Source organism: Helicoverpa zea, chromosome 31, assembly GCF_022581195.2.
Source record: "Helicoverpa zea isolate HzStark_Cry1AcR chromosome 31, ilHelZeax1.1, whole genome shotgun sequence".
In the NCBI taxonomy this organism is placed as follows: Eukaryota; Metazoa; Arthropoda; class Insecta; order Lepidoptera; family Noctuidae; genus Helicoverpa; species Helicoverpa zea.
In genome coordinates this window covers 6,360,302-6,384,719 of record NC_061482.1, presented here as the reverse complement: position 1 = coordinate 6,384,719, position 24,418 = coordinate 6,360,302, and the positions used below count along the sequence as shown (strand labels likewise).

Here is a 24,418-nt window from a genome sequence, read left to right as displayed (position 1 = left end):
GTGATATTTACCCTAGAACTGAAAAGCGTCAAAAACTCCTCATCGTTGTCTTGTCGATAGGTAGCGTTCCCAAAATACTGGCAGAATTGCCGTTCTGTGAGGCAATGAATGAAGGCTTATACTTTGTCCTAGGTAGCCAGCGTTTTGGTCACGCGAAGCGTCAACCAGCCAAATAATTTTATTTTACATTATTAAAATATTTGAAGCTAATAGCATTTCGGAAACTATTCCTATTAGTAAATTGTCTAAATCTACTTGTTAGAACAGACTATTCTTACTCGAAAAAAAAAACATTTTAAATTAATTTGAGTTTCAACTTAAACGAACCTGCTTTACAGCAAAGAACGAATAAAAATAAAAACGCTATTATTAAAATTAGGGTGATTAAACGGATACCTAGTTTTAGTTAAATCGTGCCACGCGACTGGCGCGTGCGCTCCGCCCCACCGCCTCACGACAGCGTGATCGCTTTCAGATTGACGCCATCGAACTTCATCATTGTTGACAATCTGTCACATGTAGCTTGGGAAGTTTGTCAATCAACTGATTTATAAAACGATTTTGCTGGTACTTTTTATTGAAAGAATTGAATTGTTAAACTATTTTATAAGTCAATTTATACGCAATGGTGGCTGTTCTCATATGTCCTATGGAGAAGCCAACTGCGCAGGACATATTATTGTGCACAAGCATTTGCTCAGGCACAGGTGCACTCACTATTCTTTCACTGTCGTAGCCCGATGGGACGATAAACCGACAAGAACGGATAGAGATCATATACCTAATGATATCCAATTTAATAATTTTGTCCATGGGCGTAGCCAGCTTTGGGCTCAGGGTGGGGCAGCAGTCAACCTATCCCCCGGGGGAGGGCGGGGGCCCTCCGATTTTTTGTATCTTAAGCCGTTAATCTCAAACTTGTTAATCTCTTAATTTGAGAGGTTTATATTTTCAGGTACAGAAAATAAACAATCACACACACAGGACAGATTTTAGGTATATATTAAATAGGTATAAATTAAAGTTTTATCTAAGTATACCTATGTATGAGTAATATTACTTCAAGAGAAGACGGCGTGGGTTCTGGCAGAACCTGTCAAGCACTTCTTCTAAAAAAATATTTTTCGATTCTGAGACCCTTGTTCTGTGCACACTTAGCATACCTACACAGGCCGCTTAAACGATTTTCGCTCATGGTTGAGCGAAGCCACGTTTTGACCCGCTGTAATGTGCTAAACCAGTGGTTCTTAACCTTTTAGTCATGTTAGATTTACCAAAAGTTTGTCTTGCCGGGGACCACCTCATCGGTTTACCTAAATTGAGAGTACTTTGATAAAGAATACAAGCATACTTTATAATTAGCACTCATTTTTTTATTATTTAGCACAAAACTGCTACAGATTTTAATTTAATGAGATTTTTGTGACAGCATTGTCTTTACTAATTTCTGAATTTTTGTTACAGTACTACTCAAAGCTAAATGCATGTCAGCAGTTGTTTAGATAAGCAAATGCAAAGAAAGAAAAACTTGCCTATGTAGCTTCCAAACACGCGAGCAAAGCGAGCGCGAAATTTTTATCGGACTTAAACCAAATATTACGTAAAATTTAGCCCAAACGTACTTAACTTTTTGTTTGTTGACGAATGCAAAAATAAGGGCATACAGTTTCTGAATACGCGAGCGAAGCGAGCGCGATATTTTAATTATTTTTTAAGACCCAAAACCAAAAACTACGTAAAATGTCGTCCAAATATACATTTTCATGAATGGGGGGACTAGGTACGACTGTACGACACACGCGATATACGTCCATACGAAAACCCCCTTGCTTCCATAGATAAGTCGATAAAAATAAAGTTAGATAACGTATAGCAACGTCGCGCAGCTAAGCTTCGCGGACTACTTGGAATGCCTCTAGGGACCACCAGTGGTCCGCGGACCAACTGTTAAGAACCACTGTGCTAAACGATCGTTCTATTGTACAGGTCGTACATGGCTGGACAAGCAAAATAGCGAGCGCGGTTTTTACACTTGGATAAAATTGCATTTCCGAAATTTTGATCACATCTACCCATAAAGTAAATAACCACTAGAGAGCGCACTCGCCAATTTCTTCTAAGAACATGACTTACCACTGCGGGCCGGGGGACGCGGCATAATTCGCGGCTACTATTGGTCAGTTCAAGGTCGAGTTGCAAGAGTACGCTTAGCAAGGGATTGCTCTCTTTCAATTAAAAAATATCGATAAAATGTATTTCATCGTAGTAATAAATACTCAATAAGAATCGTATATGAATATTTAATAAAAATCAGTCTATTACAAAAAAGAATTCCGTACAAGAAAATTATTGATTCTTAAAATGTATTAATTTAGTATAAGTTTTCGAATTAATGTTTTAGGGTCCTGATTGTTTTTGGTAAAAAACGATAATCGAGTGTCTATATATTTACTTGTTGGGGACAAATTTTCCCCATTGATAGTATATATCCACTTCTCTTTTATTTCTGGAATCTTCAAAAATCTTCTTTCGATTACATTAAAAGTAATTTGTGGAGGCACCAGGAACAGCGGCCTCTAACGTTGCTATGGTCAGTTAATTAACTCATTAGCCAAAATAAAACATATTTTTTAATTAATGTAAATGTTCTATTATCGATATCCACTTCATCCTTAAAGGTAACAGCCCAAATTTCATCGATAAGAATACAAAGGGCAAGAAAGAGATGGACATATTAGAATTTCTTAATGAAAGAAAGGGACTTTCCCAAAAGACATCAACGAGCGTGAGCGCGGTTCACCAACCACCAGTTTAAATAGACCCCTGTGGTATTTCGTAATATAATTAAATCAAAGTCAAATTTTGGTATTGATACTTGCCAATGCCATCCTTTTTGTAACTAGATGTCCTGGATTGTTTCCCGCACCATTTCATCGCGCATGTAGGCATTTTTTTTATTTGTTACTAAATAAAATCCTCAATAATATAGCGTGTTCGCAGGTCATAGACTTGATCGCTACTAAAGGATCATACTGATCGTAGCCTTATAGTATGCGCAAAATCACTAACGTTTGGCGAGCGTCGGGGCACTGTATGCGCAGTCAAGTGGTTTTATAGTCTTTGCATCTACCAGTTCCATCTCCTTCAATGCATTATTTTTTGGATTAGATGGACGGCTCGGCTCGCTACGCCACATAGCACCTATTATTTTAGGGAATACGGCTCGCTTTCAAATGACGCGCGCACCGCGCACGTTCGGGAACTCGAGCGTGCATTTTGTTTTGATCGCGCTCTTTTCGAAGTCGTCAATTTTTTTTGTGCAATAACTTACGGATAGTATGATTGTTGATGTTGTTAGTTAGAGTTAGTAAAAAAAACATTGTTTAATAAGACACCTTATAGGTCAGAGCCAGGGCCCAGGGTGGGGCAAGTGCCCCAGCTTGCCCCAGTGTGGCTACGCCCATGATTTTGTCTTACACCTCTCGTCTGCGTGGCCTTTTTAAGTACTTATTTAATGTTATCGGCACGAATCTTGAGCTCTGAACTATATCTGCGCAGAAGTGATTTATTAGCAAAGAACCAATCACGAGTGACGGCTATGACGCGATGCACTACGGGCCGATCACTGCTTTAGCCCGCCCCCGCGCCTCACTTCATACCACAAAAGGGACCCAATAAATTACTTCTGCGCAGGTGAAGGTCAGAGCTCAAGATTCGTGCCGATAACAATATATGAGTAAAAGTACATCATGTTCAAACAATGTTTATAACAAAATAATAACTATTTAGAAATAACAACCGACCTTTATTTTTCACCTCGTTTTTCTGTAATTTTTGTTCTCTTTATGGAAATAATCGTTCGAGGGTGCTTCGCTATTTTCGGTAAATACAGTATTTCCGAAACGTCGATTTTTTCCAACAAAATACTTGAATTTAACTGTTATTGAGGAGTTATTGACACCTCTGGGATCTGTGCTCCTCTTAATTGCGTTTGTCTGTTTTCACGAACAACAGTGGACGTTTTGTTTGAGAATTTGTTATAGGTACTTTTTTTATTGACTGCACGGAAGTACGTTGATTCGATTTTTTCTGCGCGGTTTTCTTTTATAGGAAAACGTGATGATTGATGCAGCAGAAATTGATATTGTTTTTTTTTTCAATAAATTAGGATCCTAGGCGTATAGCCTTGCATTAATTATATCGTGGATGACTAATGTTCCTGCCCCATTTGTAATGAAGCGTTGTCTCTCTGGTAAGCACAAACCATACATGTATGGTGGCAATTAATGCTTTATTTTTAATCATCTTTCACTAGATATTAAAAACATATTTATTATGTGTGATGTCGCAGTCGATCTCTTTATACTCATTTGTTTACAAACGGATAATTATTAAATGTGCACCTATGTGCAGGAGCACAGGGTAAGCAATTGTTTCCCTGTTTCCTCTATTTTTTCGGCCTTTAAGGTACCTAACGTCCTCTCCTATGTATAGATAATTCGCGCATTATTGACAGCATGCACCTCGATGTATATTAAAAAATAACGCGGATTGAAATGGGCAAGCCGGTGCAGATCCGACCCGTTAAAAATGCTTACGTCCGTTAAAGACAAAGATTATTTAGAATACACTGTGCAACGTTTTGTGGATGTGTGTAGACTGCCTCTGTGAGGCTTAGGTGATGTTAAAATTGTTATAATCATTTCAGTTTCTCTGTAATAGTATGCATTTTTGAAGCATCGCATACTTTATATAGGAATATGGTTTTAAAGATGGAAAAGAATATTCATGGATTGGTTTTTGGTATGTTATTAGCGACAAGCTTAATAAAACTTGTTATTATTATTAGTATTTTTAGCCCATACTGTCTCACTTCTGGGCAAAGGCCTCCCCATCTTGCTTCCACACTTCTCGATCTTTCGACCGAGCCCACCAGTCTACGACAATAGGCGTCAAGGTCGTCACGCCATCTCTTCCGGGGCCTACCCCGCCTGCGGTGTCCATCCTGAGGTGTCCACTGAGCGACGATAGTGGCCCATCTTTCTGGATGCATTCGGCTGACGTGTCCGGCCCAGTTCCACTTTAATATTGCCGACTTTCGGCCCACATCAGCGACTCCCGTTTTGGAACGTATGTCGGTATTTCGTACACGATCAGTTCGTCTAATGCCTAAAAGGCTACGTTCCATCGCTCTTTGGCAAACCTTGAGCCTGGACTTCTGACACTCGGTGAGGGACCAGGTTTGCGCACCATAGGTTAGGAGGGCAAGATACACATGTCGAGTAACTTTCGTTTGAGTGAAAGGGGAAGCTTCATGGACCAGTAGCTCTTCCAGGCGTTCTCGATGCGGCGATCGATTTCTTTCTCTTGCCTGTTATCGAAGGAAACTAACTGGCCCAAGTAGATGTACTCGTCGACATAGTGTAGAGCTTGCTCATCTACCTCAACTCTACCTTTTGTGCTGTTGGTCATCGTATGTGTCTTGCTCATGTTCATTTGAAGTCCAACCTCTCGGCTTGCCCCACTCAGGTCTTGGAGCATTTGTTGGAGCTCTGCTGATGTAGACACAAAAAGAACGATATCGTCAGCAAACCGCAAATTTGTCAGCCTTTTGTTACCGATGACGATGCCTTTAGATGTCCAGGGCACGGTGAGCTTCCTGAAGACTTCTTCTAGTGTACAGGTGAATAAATTAGGGGAGAGAATAAAACTTGTGTCACAACTAAAATCTGACTGACATAACTTATGAAATAATTTATGCTTAGTCAGCCATTACAAAACTGTACAGTAAAAATACTGTGACTGTTATAATACCATGGCTTATGACTTATCGACCCCTTGCGCTAACTATATGTATGCAAATACTTTCAACTGTCATTGAATGGTGTCGCATCTGAACACTACTAACCTCATAATCTACAACAAAATACAGCCCTGTGTTTACGATAGGGGAAAGCGAGTCCCTTTTCGCATAAGATTTGGTTTCTTTATTAGAAATTGAACCTTGCAGTCCTGATCCTAAGGCTAAGTTTGCTTTGGGTGATACATACTCCCGGAATTTTCCGTATCGACGGCACGTGTGGTTCTCGTCCTTTATTGAAGATTTCGCTCCTCCCACGCAGGGAGACAAATGAAATACCACCTGCTTTAAATACTTGCCCCCACTTTATTGGCATCCAAAACGTCAGTAGGCTCTAGTAGTGCGTCTTTAAAATTGATTTCTTCTCAATGTCTAAAGTCTTAAGGTATGCTCAATAGTAATCAATAAATGTGGATGATATGCTTTCCAGACAAAGTTACATGTAAGAACATACATGCGGTTAAAGATGGTACTATATTTAAGGTTGTTTGATTTAAACTGGGATGCGGCTGATTAGTAGCAATGGCATAAAAGTGCCTCTAATGGGGATCCAGGGCTCTATCTTGGACCTAAATAAAATTAGATGAGACAGGCTTCGACAGTTTTTATTGCCATCTTAAAAAGTTTTTCACCTATTTATTTTAATGTATTTCTTTGTTTTCTGCGCTGTATGTTTCTTTACGTTGCGCAAAAGAGAGAACGCTAGTGTCGTTATTCATTTCAGTGGTGAAAGCAATTCCCAGCGGAACGTTGGTTTCATTGTACCCTGAAACTGGCTTTGAGCGATTCAAATTATTTCTGAGCGTGTCTATGTAAAGGCACTTAGAATATATAGAACCTGAAGACTCCTGCTTCGTTATAGCCTAGCGCTGAGCACTTAGCTGTGTTCATAAAAAAGACTACTGAAGACAACCCTTATTATGGACAAAACACTCAAATTAGATTTCAATAATTTTGAGTTTACGACAAAAAATTGTAGACAAACAACAAAAAAATTATGAATGGTATTTTTTGCGAATGTTACTCAAACTGTCGATATAAATCGGGTTTCTTTTGCTAAATCACATGTGTATTTGGTGGTTTAAGCATATTTCCCTTTTTATTGGTGGCCGTCAACCGAGCACCATTTTTCTTGATCACCACACCGTTTCAGTTGAAGTGGTGAACCCGACATGCACAATGGTCGAATGGCGGACAAAAAATACACGCAGCGCTATTCATTGAATTTGAGCAATGAAAACACAATAATAATTCTATATGGAATCGTGAATCAAGAAGGAGATGGATGCGGAGTTAGGTTTCTACAAGTTTTATTATTTCAATAAATTCATAAATTTTTTAAATATTTTAAATTACCATTTTTTAATCAAATTCAAACTATTTATAAAACCTTTTTATTATGAGGTTTATGAGATTGTATTGAAAAATGATTTTTTATTCCTATTATTATATTTCTTTACGGGGCTATGTTACTTAACTGCTAACGCATTTAGATATGCCTCAAAAATGCACATTTGAACATTACGTAAATTAACTGAAATTAAATTTGTCAAACTTTATTTTTGTACTTCAATCACTAACTCATGCCGTATCCAAAACGAAACTCAAAACTGATCTCACATCGTCAATGTTTACACGACGGATGGTGCAAGTATGGGCTCAATGGGAGAATTGGCCTACTTGAAGCATAATAGAAGCGCACAGCCCCTGTTGAGATACCACTTGTGTCTGCTATCCGACCAATAACATGTTTTAATTCTTTTTTTAAACGTAATCGCGGATATACTACCTCGGTGCAAGGGTTACGGTTTTTTTTTTTAATTTGTAGGTACGTTATTCGGATTTGGAACTCGATATTTGAATTTCGATTTAAGTAGTTCTCGTAATTAATACTGGCCAATTAGGTGGGCTAGATTAATGTTTTAAAAAGCCACAGATTACCTATAAATATACCGCTAATCAAATTACGTAATAATATGAAATAATTACATTAACTATTTGAATGTAATTAATTATTGGTAAAAGTATACATTTGCTGAATATACCAAATTAAATTAGTAATATTTGAATATTCATATCACTTGAAATGATTGGTTGAAATTAATTAATTAATTTATATTTCCAAGTGTTTGGATTAAATTAAATCCTATCCATTAATAAATATCCAGATTTCTAAAAAACAATCACACAAATGTCATCCGAAACGGTTCAGCCGTTTCGCCCGCGGCGTGAAAGCGTAACAAATAGAGTGAAGTCACAGCCAAGCAGAGTTTCTACCCGAAATAAGCTAACTGTTAAAATCAAAATGCCGAATACCAGTTAACTAAGTATCATTTTTTCATTCATTTAATCAACTCAGCTGTAAACATTGCTTACTAAAGTATAATATTTTTGTAAAAAAGCTCTGAAACTAGCCCTGAAATTAGATTCCTATAGAAATAAATCATTCAATCATAATTATCATTTGTTATTTATTGAATATGAATAATGATATACTTAAAAATAACCATTAAATAAAAAATGTATCTTAGTAAAACATTAAAATAAATAACTTTATTTACTACGTCCGTATCACTACGTATTTATTTGACGTAATAGGGACTCGGTGGCAATTCTGAGAGAAAAAAATATATTAAGTATTTATAAACATTTAATATTTCTTAACAGCTTTCCTCGAGTATAAGTCGTTTGATAAAAAATCATAAAATACCTATAAGAATTTGGTAAATTAATACTGGTTAGGAGTAAAAGTGCACAGTGGAAACGCAGCGAATAATCTGAATCACATTGCAACAACTAAACGTGTCATGAGAGCTTATGCTACTGCTAAAAAAAATATCATTTTTTATTGTCAGAATTTAATAATGACTGTGAGTGCCCCGGCCGTCCATCCACAGGATTTTTTACCGAAAAAACACAATTTTTAGCCGTTTTAGCCGAGCGGCGAAATATCTTGCTTTGCTTTGATCTGTATAATAGGTAGGTAGGGTCATGGGTGGAAGGGGCGGGGCTGCCGAAGAAGGGCGCTTGGTATTGGTGGAAGCTCGGAGGGCTGTCCCCTCTGTGGTGTCATGACGAGGGTAGCAGACGGGTCCTGGCACCATTGAGTGCTCGTCCGGCGTGCTGGAAGCATCTCCGCGACCGCGACAGTGAAAGTGACTTGTATGAAATATGTTAGAATTCTACGCGAATATGAATGGAGGATTAATGCAGGAGGGCATCCAGCCCCCGATCACGTGCACGGCTAGAACAGGTCAGATATCTTAGATTTAAACAGTGATTAATTCTTGTTTGAACAAGCTAAAGTTTTGGTGACAAACTAAGTTTGTAGCCTTTGTAGGTCAGTAGTAACTGTTTGTCGCACATTTTCATAAATGTATTCTCTCCTTCCTGTTCATTGTTCTCATTTCATTTTATTAGAAACGTGCTTATTTGTACCATAATAGAAACTTTAAAAAGTATTCTGGTTGATTTTCAACTGTAATTTTCAAGAAATTTTATCTCCGAATTGACGAATTCACACCAAAGAAAAACAGCATGTAGTTCAAAGTGTTCAGTTTTTCAGTCTTTAGTTCTAGAATACTGTAAAGAAACCAAGAAAGGATAAAACAGGGTTCTGCTCATCTTTAGAAGCTTTCCAATTCTTCAACATTTTTTTCACTAGAAAGCTTTTAAGATTTTACAGTTTTTTTTTTTTCAATAACGTCTGAAAGCTTTGAGCATTTGAACCTACAATTTGCTGTATGATAAATCATTACGAATTATTAAAGGAAATCAATCACCATAAGCACAAACATGCTCTACTAGTGTGATTTACTTTACATAAAAGTAAATCAAACCAGAATTTATATTTACGCTGTATTTTAAATGCCTTATAATCGATATTTTATCCAGTTTAAGCATGACGTCGGTTCTCAATTGACTGTTCAATGCTTTTTAATTATTCTATAGTTGGATGTTCCACATACAAAATTCTATAGTATATTATATATATCTTAAAGAGTGGGAAAAATAATAAACAAAGAACAGCTATTTAGTCTAACGAACGAAAGTAACCTTCATACTAATACATTAAAATAACAATAAGAGGAAAAACAAATGCTATCATAGTATTGGATTTTTACTTTATATTGAAGTTATGAGGCAAGAAAAGATACCAATCGATATTCATACACATTTTCTGCGTTTCAACTTTGGTTAGACTAAGCCTACCCGTACACTGGAGACTAAACAGTCGGCCCAATGTTAAGAAAAAAAAAATGTTTTGAGAAAATCATAAATTCTATCAAGGTTTTTAGTCGGTCTGATACAGGCTTAATGCCTGATCATTGTTATATACTTGCTAATACTTACTCATCTTCATATTGATTTATGAGCCCAAACAAACTATCGGCTGAATAAATGTTTGTAGTGTGCGCTTACTCTTAATTCAGTAATCGAGTAGGTACTATGTTTAAATTATTCCTCTACTATTAATTTAATTTAAGCATTATTGCCCATTGTAGATTGCCCTTATTCTACTTCTTTGTATTTTCCAACATTTTATACGAATTGGTTGAGACGTTTGTTGACTTATCTCCAAAAACTATGATAAAGAAAAATATGAACTTTCTAAAAAGTTTCAACGGTAGTACCACAGATTACTTATAATTAACAGGTTACAGAAACCTGTTTAAGTAACAATATTTTCTAAACATCTTTGAAAAAAATATTGTTTGGAAAGTTCTCTAGGTTTTACAATTTTGATAAGCAACGAATTTATGAAGATAACTATTGAAAACATTTTCACCGGTATATTTTCTCTCGTTAATACCTTCTTAAGCGTGGTGATTTATGCTCAATCCTTCTCCGTGTGAGAAGAGGCCTGAGCTCTGCAGTGGGACGATAAAAAGGCTGTAACAGTAAAGTAATACCTTCTTGAATTGTCACAAGTATTGTGTGATATACATTCTACCAAAACATAATTATAATGACCACTGTGCTGGTCTAGTTAAAGTACCTACTACAACTTGTTTATGTTTCATTAATTTCTCAAATAATATTTATTTTATTATTTTTCTATTCAGCGCATTTTCAGCCGCCTTTCGAGGGAAATACCTAGGTACCCACTTCCCAAACCAGCTCCCTGGGGAACTTCTTCCCTTAACCAAATAAAATATACTTAGCCCAGATAAACCGTGAATAAACAAACAAACAATAAAATTCCTCTTTATAATTTGAAATAGATTCCTATGCGTTATTGTTCAATGTGAAACAAACTTATTAATACTGCTTTATTAAGATACATTAGTATTAAACGCTTTTATAATTATAATGTTTATTTGATATAACTGTTAAATCAAACGCACATGGTGTTTAAAATGAATAATTTCAGTTTAATTAAAGTTACGTGTATTTACTAATATAAGGTATATACTTACTTTTAAAACGTAACGTTCGGCTTAATCAGAGTGAGAGGTTTTTAACCGATTACCTATGTAATTTTTTGTCGTGAAAACCTTTACTTACATAAGTATATATTTTTTTTTGTTTTAAGTATTGAGTAGGCAGTGGGCCCACTGGCGGCGATGCGCGAAAAATGAGCAAATATGTAGCTAGAAACTTCATATAATCGCCAGCAATGTAAACAGTCAGAGAGCAACAATTAAAATATGCCACCCATGGACCATGGGAATGTCACTAACGAATTGGTCATACTATAGTAGTTATATAGGGTACCCGATTAAGAGCACACGGCAAACTTTTAGTCGGCCGATAGTTTGTTTAGGCCCAAAATGAGTATCAGTCTGGGCATATATGGTAGAATGCAACGATCAGATATTTAGTCGTCAATAGACCGACTGAAAAGTTTGATTGGATACAAGATTTTTTAAAAATACCTATCATCGGGTCGACTGTCTTTCGACTGTTTAAACTTCAGTGTGCATACAGTATTAGACTAAGTATGACAAACGACAGAAGGTGTTGGTGTGACCAGTTCCTATCAAAACAATCCAAAACATTTATTTCGGGATAAAAAAAAAATCAACGGATTCAGGGTGATGCTACTTTTTTCATATCCAAAATCGAACTAGTCTTTTTTTATCTCAAATCGTGCATGGATATTAATTACTCTACTCATTAATAAAAATAAAAATTGATCTGTTTTTATACATAAGTGGATGAAATAAATATTTTATTTTATTTTTATTAATAAGTGAATTTTATAACGTTATTCTTAACATTAGTCTAACGAAATGTTTTGATGAAAACATAGTATTAATATTGGCAAATAAATTGGTGGGCTGCCCAGATAACTGGCTTGAGGAGGTCAGATAGGCAGTCGCTCCTTGTCATAGTACTGAGCTGCATTGCGGATAGGCTGGAAGCCGATCCCAACATACATACCTACATAGTTGGGCAAAGCGAGCCTTTCGCCAACTGAAGCAGTAAGGATGATATGTCCATATTTCAATTCATTGTTATGTAGCTATTTTCAATATTCATTATAGTACAAAAATAAAACCCAGGGAAAATGCATCACGTTTCCGAGAGAAAATACTGAGTCATAATTGTTTACATGAAAACGTGAAATTGCAATAACATTGAATTGTTGTTTATTTACTTAAATAAACACTTGAAAGGTCATAACATTTATTGGATCTCAGAATGCAATATTGCAGTCAGCTTTCCAATAACTAACAATTAACGAAAACTCATTTCTACTTTCGTCGAAATAAATCGAAATTCATATGAACGCTACTTGCATAATATGAATTTTTCAGTTTTAATAAAAATATTTTCTGATGAACTTGCTAGCGATGTACGTGCATGGTATTAAATAATAATTAAGGATTGGAAAACAATATTTTTATAAAGTACACACTTTTCTGGAGTGTCTATGAAATCCGCCATATTGAAAAATTCTAAGGCGCTTGTTTATTGTAGTGTTGCTACCGAATCATTCGTGCAGTATGCAGCTGTAAATCAAGGGGAAGTAGTATTTTCTTACTGACTGTCGAGATTGTCAACTGCACCAAAAAAACGATCAGACCTCTTTAAAGTGCTCTTCGCCATGGGTTTTCTGATAGCTCTGAGAATGAGTTGAAAGAATATCAAATTGTTAGAAGCATGAAATGGAATGTGAGTGAGTCGATAAAAATTCGTTAGTTACCATCACTATAAGTTATGAACTATCAAGGAAATAATCATAGCGCGAAAGTCGCACACCCACACACACCTTAATTAAATAAATTATCTTATTAAGTACTACTTTTTACCTTTGGGTTCAGAAAAATACATATTCTAGTCAAACAGTAAGCCTATAGGTTTGCCCGCTGATTCGACTAGGTTGAACTGCTGGCGTCTGTACGTTTCATCCTCAGTCAATAACTGTTACTCACTAGTTTTTTTTTATAGATTTTATAATATATGAAACAAGATCATTGAGTCATACTTTTAAATCTAATGAAGACTTTACACATGTCCGGCAAAACAATACAGCCCATACAGCACGTAGCCCTAACACCATAAACGTTCACATAAAATACGACACATTTATAGCTCAGATTTTTTGTCAACTCATTTACGTTAATGGACGTACACATACATTGCACATTTTTAATCAGTTCATTTACAAACATTATGTAAGTATGTATCAGGTACGTATTATGGTAAAGACAAACCCCTCTGCCTACCCGGTGTTCCAAATAGTAGAAGTTTGAAAGGGCTCTCCCCCGTTTAACCCTCAGCGGTACGAAATTGCGAAAATGGTCCGGTTAAAATGAAAATGGACCGGTTAAAATGAAAATTAAACGCAACAGCGCGTGAAGGACGGAGCGAGCTACGGTTTGCATTTTAACGTTTCAAATAATAAGTATTATTTTTGAGTTTCTGCTTACCGATGGGGAATATGCACCTTGGTCTCTTTTATATAGAAATATAAGTTGTAAAATGGATAAGTCGTTTACAATCTTACATAAATAATTTCGTTTATTTTCTTTGTGTTATTAGGGTCAATTCCCACTGAAAGAGCAGCGGCCGGCAGCGGCCGGCAGCGGCCGTAAATGCAAGGGATTGAGCGCGAGCGCGGCGGGCCGCGCGGCGCCGCGTTGGGCCGCGCCGCGCCGCGCTCTTACATTTTCCGTGCTCTTACGGCCGCTGCCGGCCGCTGCTCTTTCAGTGGGAATTGACCCTTAGTGTTATTTTCTTAATAAATAAGTATGCATATCATATTGTACTTTAACGCACCGTTCGCCACGTCACACTCGATATACAGAGAGAGACTTCCGTACATTTGTAAGTTTCATTAATATAAAAGGGATTGCGATCTGTCGCCTCTCTGTATGCGTCAGCTGTTGCAGCAGTTTTGCAGTGCAGCTCAGCCGTTTATTGTTTCGAAACGAATCGATAACAACGGGAAAACGCGGTCCCACGTATTGAATGTTGTGTAGGAATGCACTGCACTAAGGCCTATTTTTTTCAAAAATTTACAAGTATTAGAAATGTTCTATTCGCCTATTTTACTCGGGAATAGTGTAGCTTTCTAACAGTGAAATAATGTTTCAAATTGCTTCAGTAGTTTCGGAGCTTTTGGGTAACAAACAAACAAAAAAAAGGCTTCTCTGTATTTTTTAAGTTGGTGTAAAGGTTTATTTAATTTAAATATTTACATTAATTTTAAAAATAGTAAAATTATACACTCTTTTTACACTAGTCAACAAAATTTTCCTTTTTTATTGTATCCAAGGTGAAACATATAAATTTTTGCAGATTATATTATCTATCACAGAATCGAAGTTTAGAACACAGGACTGCTCTAGCAGTTCTAGTTTTGGAAAAAAACCAATCTGAAAATGCCTAAAAACGCTTTTTTAACGATATTTAAAGCCATTTTTCTACAGACACAATTTTTATTTCGTATTTTCTAACTAAAGAATCATTTAGTACTGCTCTTCTCAATTCAAATCCAGTTTACTTTACATCAGTACGAGTTTCCATTCTCGTGATATTTATTTTTCAGCTACGTCGTACGATTTTCCTTACATTACTAATTGACATTTTAGTATGGACAAAATACACCGTAAATGTAAAATGGTATATCTTGGATACGAAAATGCTGTTGACCTTGTGTTATCTAACTTATTACCTATCAGTATAGATTCATATGCTTTTTTAATCGACTATTAGCTATAATTTCTATTCTATGAAGCAATTATACAATTGCAATTTCTGTTATTTGAACTATCGAAACAATTACATTTGAGTGCGGTGATGGTCAATTATTAAAATAATGATCAGTTATTCTATAAGGGTTAAGCAAAGCGTATGTTCTATTGTGAAGCGCTATTGACATAAATTCCACTGTTACTGTACTCGCTATAGTTTAGCGCTCCATAGTTTATATGTACGCGCCACATGTACACAGTACACTTTTGCAGCTATCATAGTTTTTCTAGTTTTCGTTTTACGTTCCTAAATAAACGCATGGTATTTTATTTTTTATACTCTTACAGTTACAGCATAAAATAAAAGTCTTTTGCTTTTTATAGTTTTCTAAATCGAGGTCGGTATTTCATTGTTAGATTTTTACAAAGGACATATATCTAATAGGTAGCATTTTTTTTTGAAATGGCATTGGAAAAAATACGTAGCAAAATCATTGTTCAGGAATTAATTAGCATACTACAGGTTCAACTATAATCTTGTTGATTCAGCGTAAAAAACAAAAAGATTTAAAGCATAACAAACAAACTATTTTTAATTAATTCAGTATTTTTAATTATAATGAAACTAGCCAAAACATTGAAATAATTGATAGTAGTAAATATAATGAACGGTTAGACAATTAATAAAGTAGTTAATTAGTTATGTAAAACTGAACCGCAGATAACCCTGCGGTTGTGGTAACCACATATCAAACTAACAATTTAACAAGCCTCTCTATTCTTCTTCTTTCGAGTCGATGACATGTCATATGAGACTACACTATGTCAGCCCAATATTCCGCCACAGCGAGAGCACGGCCGGATGCGCTCATTAAGTCCTCCCGCGAGCAGGTTTCAGGGCACAGTGGACATGCGATTAGGTGGGACATCGTCTGCACGGCAGCCCCGCACTCGCACCCAAGGTCCGCCCCGCCCGCGAAACCCCACCTGGATCGATTATCTTTGCTCCGGCCTACCTGTGTTCGGAGTCTGTTTAGAGACTGCCAGACTCTTCTCGGGAGATCGTGTCCAGGAGGGAGACTTTCTAAGAGCGGGACAAACGGGGAGGGCAGTAAACTCCTCGATCGCCAAAGATCCCGTCTGGCACGAGAGGCCTCACCATCGACAGGAGCAACGGTTTTGTAGAAACCCCTGCGGCTTTTAAGCCGTTGTGGCACAGAGGTGTAATTGTGCATGGCCTCTCTATAAAAATAATGAAAAGCTCTTCAATAATACCAGGAAATACAGGTCTGATTGGGAAAAATGTTTTAATACTAGCGTTTGCCCACGAATTAACCCGCGTCTTCTCGTAACTGTATTGTGCCAAAAAATACCCTATGTCGTCCTCCCGGGAGTAAGCTACCTCCCCACTTATTTTTAGTTTAATCGCCGTCATGGCGTGACCAAGGGATATAGGTATCATTTTTGTATATACAGGAATGAATTTTAAGCAGTGCGCAAAAAAAAAACTGGTGGTCCAGAATTATTAACAGAACATATCTGCATCATCAGTAAAAGAAATGTTTTCATTCTTTTGTCCGCCCTAAAATCAGCAAAATATGGATACCAACTACTCTTACGCGCTTGGAGCAGCGCTCGCGTCAGTAAACCGGTTTCGCATTGCCGCCGTGCCTACTATGACGACTGTGACCGTACAATTGGTTACAAAAAACATCTCTCGACATCAATAACTTTTCTTTTCTGTACTAAAATACTACAAAATAAAATTATACGTATCTATAAAACTTATCCTACATTCCTACATTCCTACATCCTACATCCTACATCCTACATCCTACATTCCTACATCCTACATCCTACTTATATTATAAATGTGAATTTATTTATTCAATCACGCAAAAACGGCTGGACCGATTTGATTGAAATTTGGTATGTAGAGAGGTGATACCCTGGATTAACACATAGGCTACTTTTTATCAACACACCACGCGGGCGAAGCCGCTGGCGGAAGCTAGTATATTATAAATGTGAAAGTTTGTGAGAATGTATGGATGTATGTTTGTTATTCAATCACGCAAAAACGGCTGGACCAATTTGGTTGAAATTTGGTATGTAGAGAGGTGATACCCTGGATTAACACATAGGTAACTTTTTATCAACACACCACGCGGGCGAAGCCGCTGGCGGAAGCTAGTTTAACTATAAGTTGACAAAGTTTGCGCACTGGATAAAATTCATTCCTGTATAAGTTAGCCATTAAGGATATACCTAAAGATTATTACTGTGCCCAAAGTAAAATAAATGTATGGATTACAATATAACACTGTCTGTGTAACTCGCACTCGGTACATAGTGACCACGAACACGAGTGTATCGATCAAACAAAAATCCGGTTTGTTACAGAAAAATGCGCTTAGTTTGTTTTAGAAACAATCCGACAAACATTTGTCCTAAAAAAATACGACAACAACTAAAATGCTATTTCGTAGGCATTTTTCCAACAAATAGAAAAAATACTGATCAATTGTCTGTCGGTCCGTCCACGGTGTAGGGTTCGGTGATTAAAGCAAGTTTTTTGCTATTTTATTTCCGATCGTTTCCTGGGAAAGCTCTTTGAAGTTGGAATTTTTCTGCGCCGACCGTTTTCCAGGAAATGTTCGATGCAGAAAAATGTTAACTTTTAACAAAGTAATTACGGAAGAGATTGGAAGAAAGTTCTACGATATTATAATAAAGAGCAAAATTACCTATCCGGATAACTTTTTTTATGTTTATAAACAAGACAGATTTTATTGATTTTTCTCTTATTTTTTATAAGTACAAAACCGTTGGCAAGTTTTGATTGATTCCCTACAGATTGAACAGAATATAAAATACTATTGCACACGCGTTAAAATGCCTTGTAATATTGACAATACATGTGGCGCCGTTTAAGGCTTGCGGTAATTCATAAATGAAAATTTCTCGTCTCATAGCCTGGAAATGGCTTTATTTTATTCAGAATTCCGATTAAATTGTACGCTACGTTACGTAGACGCCGGCTACGCGGTGCGGCGTCGTAGCACTTCGTAGCTCGTCGTAGCCAGCGGGGCATAATCAATATCGCGTGGCTCTCTGGGTGAACACTGATAGCGTATCCACTGATAACATTAAAACTACGTAGTTTGTATAGCTACCGTATATACAAAATTATCTAACACATTTCTTACGCCTTTGCAAAAATGTTGTCTAGCGCCACTAAGTTGATTTACTTTACAAAGAACGTTGTTAATTAATGAATACTTGGCTGTGTGCTGGAAATAAAATAAGTTCATAAAGGTTCACGTGTATTTTGTATTTAGATTCATACGATGTAATGTAGCTTATATATTGGTGGATTTATTAGTGTAGTCCCATCTTTTGAAAAAGATTTCATAAACTTATCTCGATAAAACCTTCATTGTAGATATTCTTCTGGCGGTTTTGTATAAATAACTGCTAGACCGAAATCATTTCATTTTCGAACATTATTTATTTACTTAAATAAATGCATATAATCAGGTATTTCAACCGCGGTTTCAGGTCGGGGCGTCGCTAACCGCTCGCATACATAGGAAGCATATTGAAATATTCATCGAATTTTATGTACAATATTCCGCTCTCGTTCATCAGTGACTCATAATATATGTACATAAGTAGGTACATACATATACAACATGTAACGTAATTAACGCACACCCTCAAACACCCTAATTAGAATATTATGTTATAATCATAATACATACACTGAATTTTTAATTTAACATGTATATGCATTGTTATTTACTAAATTAGTTATACCAATTCTTGTAGAACTTTGTGGTCATACTACTACGCACGCAAATATCGCGCCGCGCGCCGCTCGACCCGACACAACATAACGAAACTACGGAAAAAGCCGACAATACACGAAGTCTTATTACTTTGAGTTACGGTCTATTTGAATTTGTTTTGACTGTACAGGGTTAATATGACAATAATTTCGTAGTTTTAATTATTTTTGGGATAAAAAATTACCTATATTAAAAATGATATAAATCGATTCAGTAAACGATTCTGAACAAACTAATTTCAGGATGTGCGTTAATTAAGTTACATGTTGTATATGGTGTTGCCAGCGCTTTATGAAATATCTCGTGTGCGTTTCTATATCACTTGGTGCTTAAATTCAGCTATTTTCGTAATATTCCGAGTCAACGTTAGACGGCACAGGTTATTATCCTGGAGATGAGTTGAATTTTACTCACTGTAAAATAGTTTTTATATTTAAATTTTGGCTAAAGGTTCTTAGTAGGAAACAAAATGCCAGAATGGCAAGGTTCGCCATACCTATTCAGCTTTATGAAAGTGACTTTTTTCTTAGTATTGAAGTTAGTGCCCAATTTGGATTAGCCCTGAAAATGACGATTGTTTTTCGGCAAAAATTTTGTTGGGCGCTTTGATCGCTATGACCCCGGGATCGGGTCACGCCCCACCCCAGGGGGCGTGGTCTCCCCACAGCTATGTCTAAGGAGCGCGATAAGGCGCCTTATTTTGCTCCAAAGCTTTCGACACCACCTATAGGTACATGTAGGTACTTTACTACACTTGATGGGTGGTGTACTAGGTTCGTTCGGGATTTAATCAATAGTTCGCTTAGAGGGAACGCTCCAACGAATCTTTAACCGTTTTCAGCGTTATTTATGCAAGAGTAATATTTTGGTAAAGATGAAAAGACGAGTTTTCTGCGAAAACGGTTGTAAATTGTTTTGTTGAGTCGCTCTTAGTTTCAGTATTTTCAAGTTAATGTAATGAAACAAATGAACTTATCTACTTAAATAAATATTATATTGCAGCATTGTCCATAATTTGGAGAATCTTGCGAGGATTTGACGAATATTTTACTTTATTTATTGTCTTTGACAAATTATTTTCTTGTTCTTATTTTTTGTCTGTATTTTAATATTGTCTGTGCGTCATGTTCTCGCAAATTAATGTTTTTCTTTCCAGTTTTGAATAGTAATTACGTATGGTACCGCTTGCGATGACCAAACCAACAAAGCTTGCCCTGTAAACTAAGTCTAAGGTAACTGTGACTAAGTTCTCTATGTTAAATATACTAAAATTATGCGTTTGTTGCATTTGCGAATTTCTTTAATAAAATTCTCTTTCTTCTTTTTATATTTCAGCAATTTTGTACTACATATTCTATTTATTTTATTTTATTTTGTTCTATGAAGGTAGTAGTCATTTATAGATATTTATATTTTTGGTAGGAATAAAAATAAATTGCTGTAGACAACATACATTATGAAAAACATAGTTAGGACTAGGCTAGGCGGATGATGATATCGCTCCAAAATCCCCTCTTTTAAGGCTTCATAAAGACTTGTACTTACTTAAAGTCCTTCAAACCAATATTTAAGCAGCAAACTGAGAGAGCATATAATTTATAAACAAATAAATATACTTACTAAAATTGATGTTAGCTAAAACAGTATGCAAAGGGCTTTCAGCGTAACAGCGCTTTGAAGCAACATATTACACTGCAGTATGCATCTCGTGTCGCCTCAACCGGGAACACTGCAAGTGTAACTCTCCATACGTACCTATTGCAACAACAACGAGAACTCGACTTTATCACATATAGAATAAGATACCTTTTCAAAGAGCATGGCTGAAAATGTACAGCATACGTATCATCCACGAATGTAAAATAAATATTGCAACACGACATTCTAAAAAATCTGCAAAAAATGTGCTTACAGAAAAGGTTTAATTTCATTTTTCATTAAAACGATCTCGAAATGTTTCATCTCTATGTTTGACTATGACTACTTGCATGCAAAAGAAAACCTAAACATGAAAACCAGCCTTTGATGAAAACTCATGAAGTAAATGTTTGCGTTTCTATATTTTTTAAACCGTTTTTGTGAAAATAGAGCTCCATATTTCAGCAAATAATAAGTATGTTTTAATGACTCGACTTCTTGAATATAATTTTACAAATAAATAACTTATGTTTTTAACCTTTCTAAAAACTGTATGTCAACTTATTTATGCTCTACTCTGATAATTATAACCTTATCATGGCTCCTCAACAAGAGCTCCCCAACACTGCAAACTTGTCGGCTGACTATTATTTTGACGGCAATCATGAATTCAATCAAACTTGCTTATCTAGTCGTTGTCACTATCTCTATACCTACTGATCTAGCCAAATATAGCCCAGAGCAAAATATCGGTCGGCTAATAGTTTGTAGTGCATACTCTTAGAGTTCAAATTTTGCTATGCGTACGTATTGGAGGCTGACCTACCACATGCTATTAACCATATAGTTGTTACCACAGAGCTAAGCGCGAGCATCAAGCGGGAGAAGATCGTCGAGATCTGCGAGGGGTGCGGACAGAAGATCCAGGACCGCTACCTGATGCGAGTGGGCGAACTGTCCTGGCACGAGCACTGCCTCAGCTGCTGCGTCTGCGGCTGTCCCCTAGCACATACCTGCTATACCAGAAACGCTAAGCTTTACTGCAAACCCGACTACGATAGGTAACTAACTGCTTAACCTTTGACGGCAAAATGTGCGCTGTTTACATTTTGCTCTTAAGGGTTTATAATCATCTTAGTTTATAACCTAAACCTGAAAACGTTAGGGTAATAATTGTATATATGAATTTGTGCTCCAGCGAGAGTTTTATTTGCGAAATGCGAGCAGGCTGCAATGCGAATTGGCAAACGTTTAAATCTTTTTTTTTCTATTGTTGCAATAAAAAGTTGTTGTCCTATAGGTTGTTTGGAGTGAAATGCACCAGGTGCGGCGATCGGCTCCTGCCACAGGAGATGGTCATGCGAGCTCAGCAGTACGTGTTCCACATACAATGCTTCGTGTGCGTCATGTGCTGTCAGCCGCTTCAGAAAGGTGAACAATACGTCATTAGAGCCGGACAAATCTTCTGCCGGCAAGATTTTGAGAAAGAAATGTATTTGATGCAACACGCTGAAGATGAAATGATATTAGATGATTCTGAGCGACCTCGTGATGGACGAAGAGGACCGAAGCGTCCACGAACGATACTTACATCAGCACAGCGCCGACAGTTCAAAGCGTCCTTCGAAGTTAGTCCAAAACCGTGTAGAAAAGTCCGAGAAGCATTAGCAAAAGATACTGGTTTAAGTGTTCGAGTCGTGCAAGTATGGTTTCAGAATCAAAGGGCAAAGATGAAGAAAATCCAGAGGAAAGCCAAGCAAGAAGGCGAGAAGAACAATGACAAAGAGAAGGATAAAGATGAAAAAAGCATCAAACAAGAGTCTCCTTCGAGTGAGCATGGAAACTATCTGGGCCTTGATGGATCTTATTCTGCTTCAAGTCAGCCGTTGAATCCGAACCTACCGTATTCTCCTGATGGTATGATCTTACTTTGATACTGCCGTAAAAATATAAACAAAAAACACACCCACTTAGTTAACTTACACAAACTTTGAATAATGAGAACTTAATTCAAATTAACATTAAGTATTTAATTAAATTAATTCCCTGCCGTTGCGCGGTTGCGCCGGTAGCTCGTACAGAGGATTCAAAATTAAAACACATGGTTTACATACTATCAATCTGAGCTGTAATCGGTTTTTACTTAATGTTGCAATTAATTTCATGTGTTTTAATAAATACCTACTTATTTTTCTGCAGATTACCCAGCACACTCTGGTGACAGCTTCTGCAGTTCAGACATTTCACTGGACGGGAGCAATTTCGACCAGTTGGACGAGGGAGCGTCTGACACCATGAGCCTGCAGAACTTGGAGGTGCAGCACCACTCGCACCAGCATCCTGGGCACTCTGCTCACGAGCCCCTCAACCTCGGCACTGGCTCGGTCGTCAACCCGATAGACAAGTTATACCTCATGCAGAACTCTTACTTCAGTACTGATCATTGATTCAGTGTGCAACGCGGTGCCGCCCTGGCTCCCATGTTCGGGCAGCGGCCGCGTCCAGCGCATATGCCTGCTAAGTGTACAGAGACTGCTACTAGTCACCATTCGTCGTATTCTGATACCTCCTTAAACTGCCGCTTTCAACCGCAACAGCCTCTACGTTGATCATAAGTATGTATTTAAGAAGTAACACAGAGATAGATGTAAGATAAATAAAGCGCCACATAAAATGCTATATTCGTACTACTTATATATTTTTATTAAGTAGGTAACTGATTTAACTCTGGTATCTATTTCTGCAAGTTGCATGTCGAAAATAAAGGCATTTGAATAGATTGAAACCAGTCCAAGTTGTTAAACGATTTTTTCATGGATATACAGTAGTATTTGAGCAAAGAATTAATTGATAGTGTGCACATAAACTTTACTTTGTGATCAATTTACTCAGTCTGTTCTGTAACTTTCTTTATTTATATTGTTTGTTTTCCGAGTAGCACATATAGATAGATCGTGCCATGTAGATACTACTAGCTATTGAGGTATGTACCTACGATATAATTAAAATAGGTTCACAAAAAGTCCACACAAACGGCATAAAATAAATATAGGTCCTTCTCTAAATACTTACAAAAATCAGAATTGACGTTGATAACCTTCTTAAATTATTATTATGGATGGCTGCTTAATTCTAAAATAGATTTAATGTTGTACATAATGTATATAGAAATGTAGGTTACATGCCTATAAATAGGCCATGATTGAAATTATTATCATGTAGAAAAATCTTTGTGTAGTCAAACTGTACATAATATTGTATTGTATCAAAATAAATGTAGGCATAAGTAGTGAGTGTCTAAATAATGTACGTATGTGTTACAAATTAAATGTTTCAGCATAATGAATGTATACAAATCAGTCCGACACATAGAATCAATAGTTTACGTTATAGCGTTACACAATTTGTCTAATTTATATAGATGTCTGTTTCCGTATCAAACGGTTTTAAAATAATCACTTTAACACAAGTTTTACAGATTTATTAGATGTTTATAATAAATACATGCTTACAGTAGATATTACTCTATTTACTTACAAAATAAAATGCAGGCGGATCTAGTCATTTTGGTATTGTTTTTAGTCAAATTTAATAGTTCAATAGTTGTATTAGAAATTGTTTTTATTACATGTCTAATACCAAAATATGAAAGTATGTACTACCCGTGCCGATAAAGAATGGGATTAGAAATCGCGACAGCTGTATTTACCTCTCGCTCATACACTATAGCACATGAGCGAGAGTTGAATACAGCTGTCGCGATTTCTAATCCCATTCTTTATCGGCACGGGTTGTATGTTAATGTTTTAAATGTAAGTAGGTATATAAAGGTCAGGACGAACATCTCTAGTCAAACTATATGTTATGTCCATAGTCACTATATATATGGAAAAAGGACTTGTATTATTGCGCGGATCCTTTAC

General features: G+C 36.6%; 1 protein-coding gene across 1 annotated transcript; it reads left to right on the top strand.

The window, feature by feature from the left end:
* Window positions 1-9,031: 9,031 nt before the first annotated feature.
* LOC124645081 (LIM homeobox transcription factor 1-beta) lies at window positions 9,032-24,184 on the top strand. The gene is made up of 4 exons (XM_047184825.1): window positions 9,032-9,113; window positions 21,355-21,556; window positions 21,796-22,412; window positions 22,695-24,184. Exons 1-4 carry the CDS (start codon window positions 9,032-9,034, stop codon window positions 22,940-22,942), a joined length of 1,149 nt encoding a protein of 382 aa, XP_047040781.1. The 3' UTR covers window positions 22,943-24,184.
* Window positions 24,185-24,418: the final 234 nt, after the last annotated feature.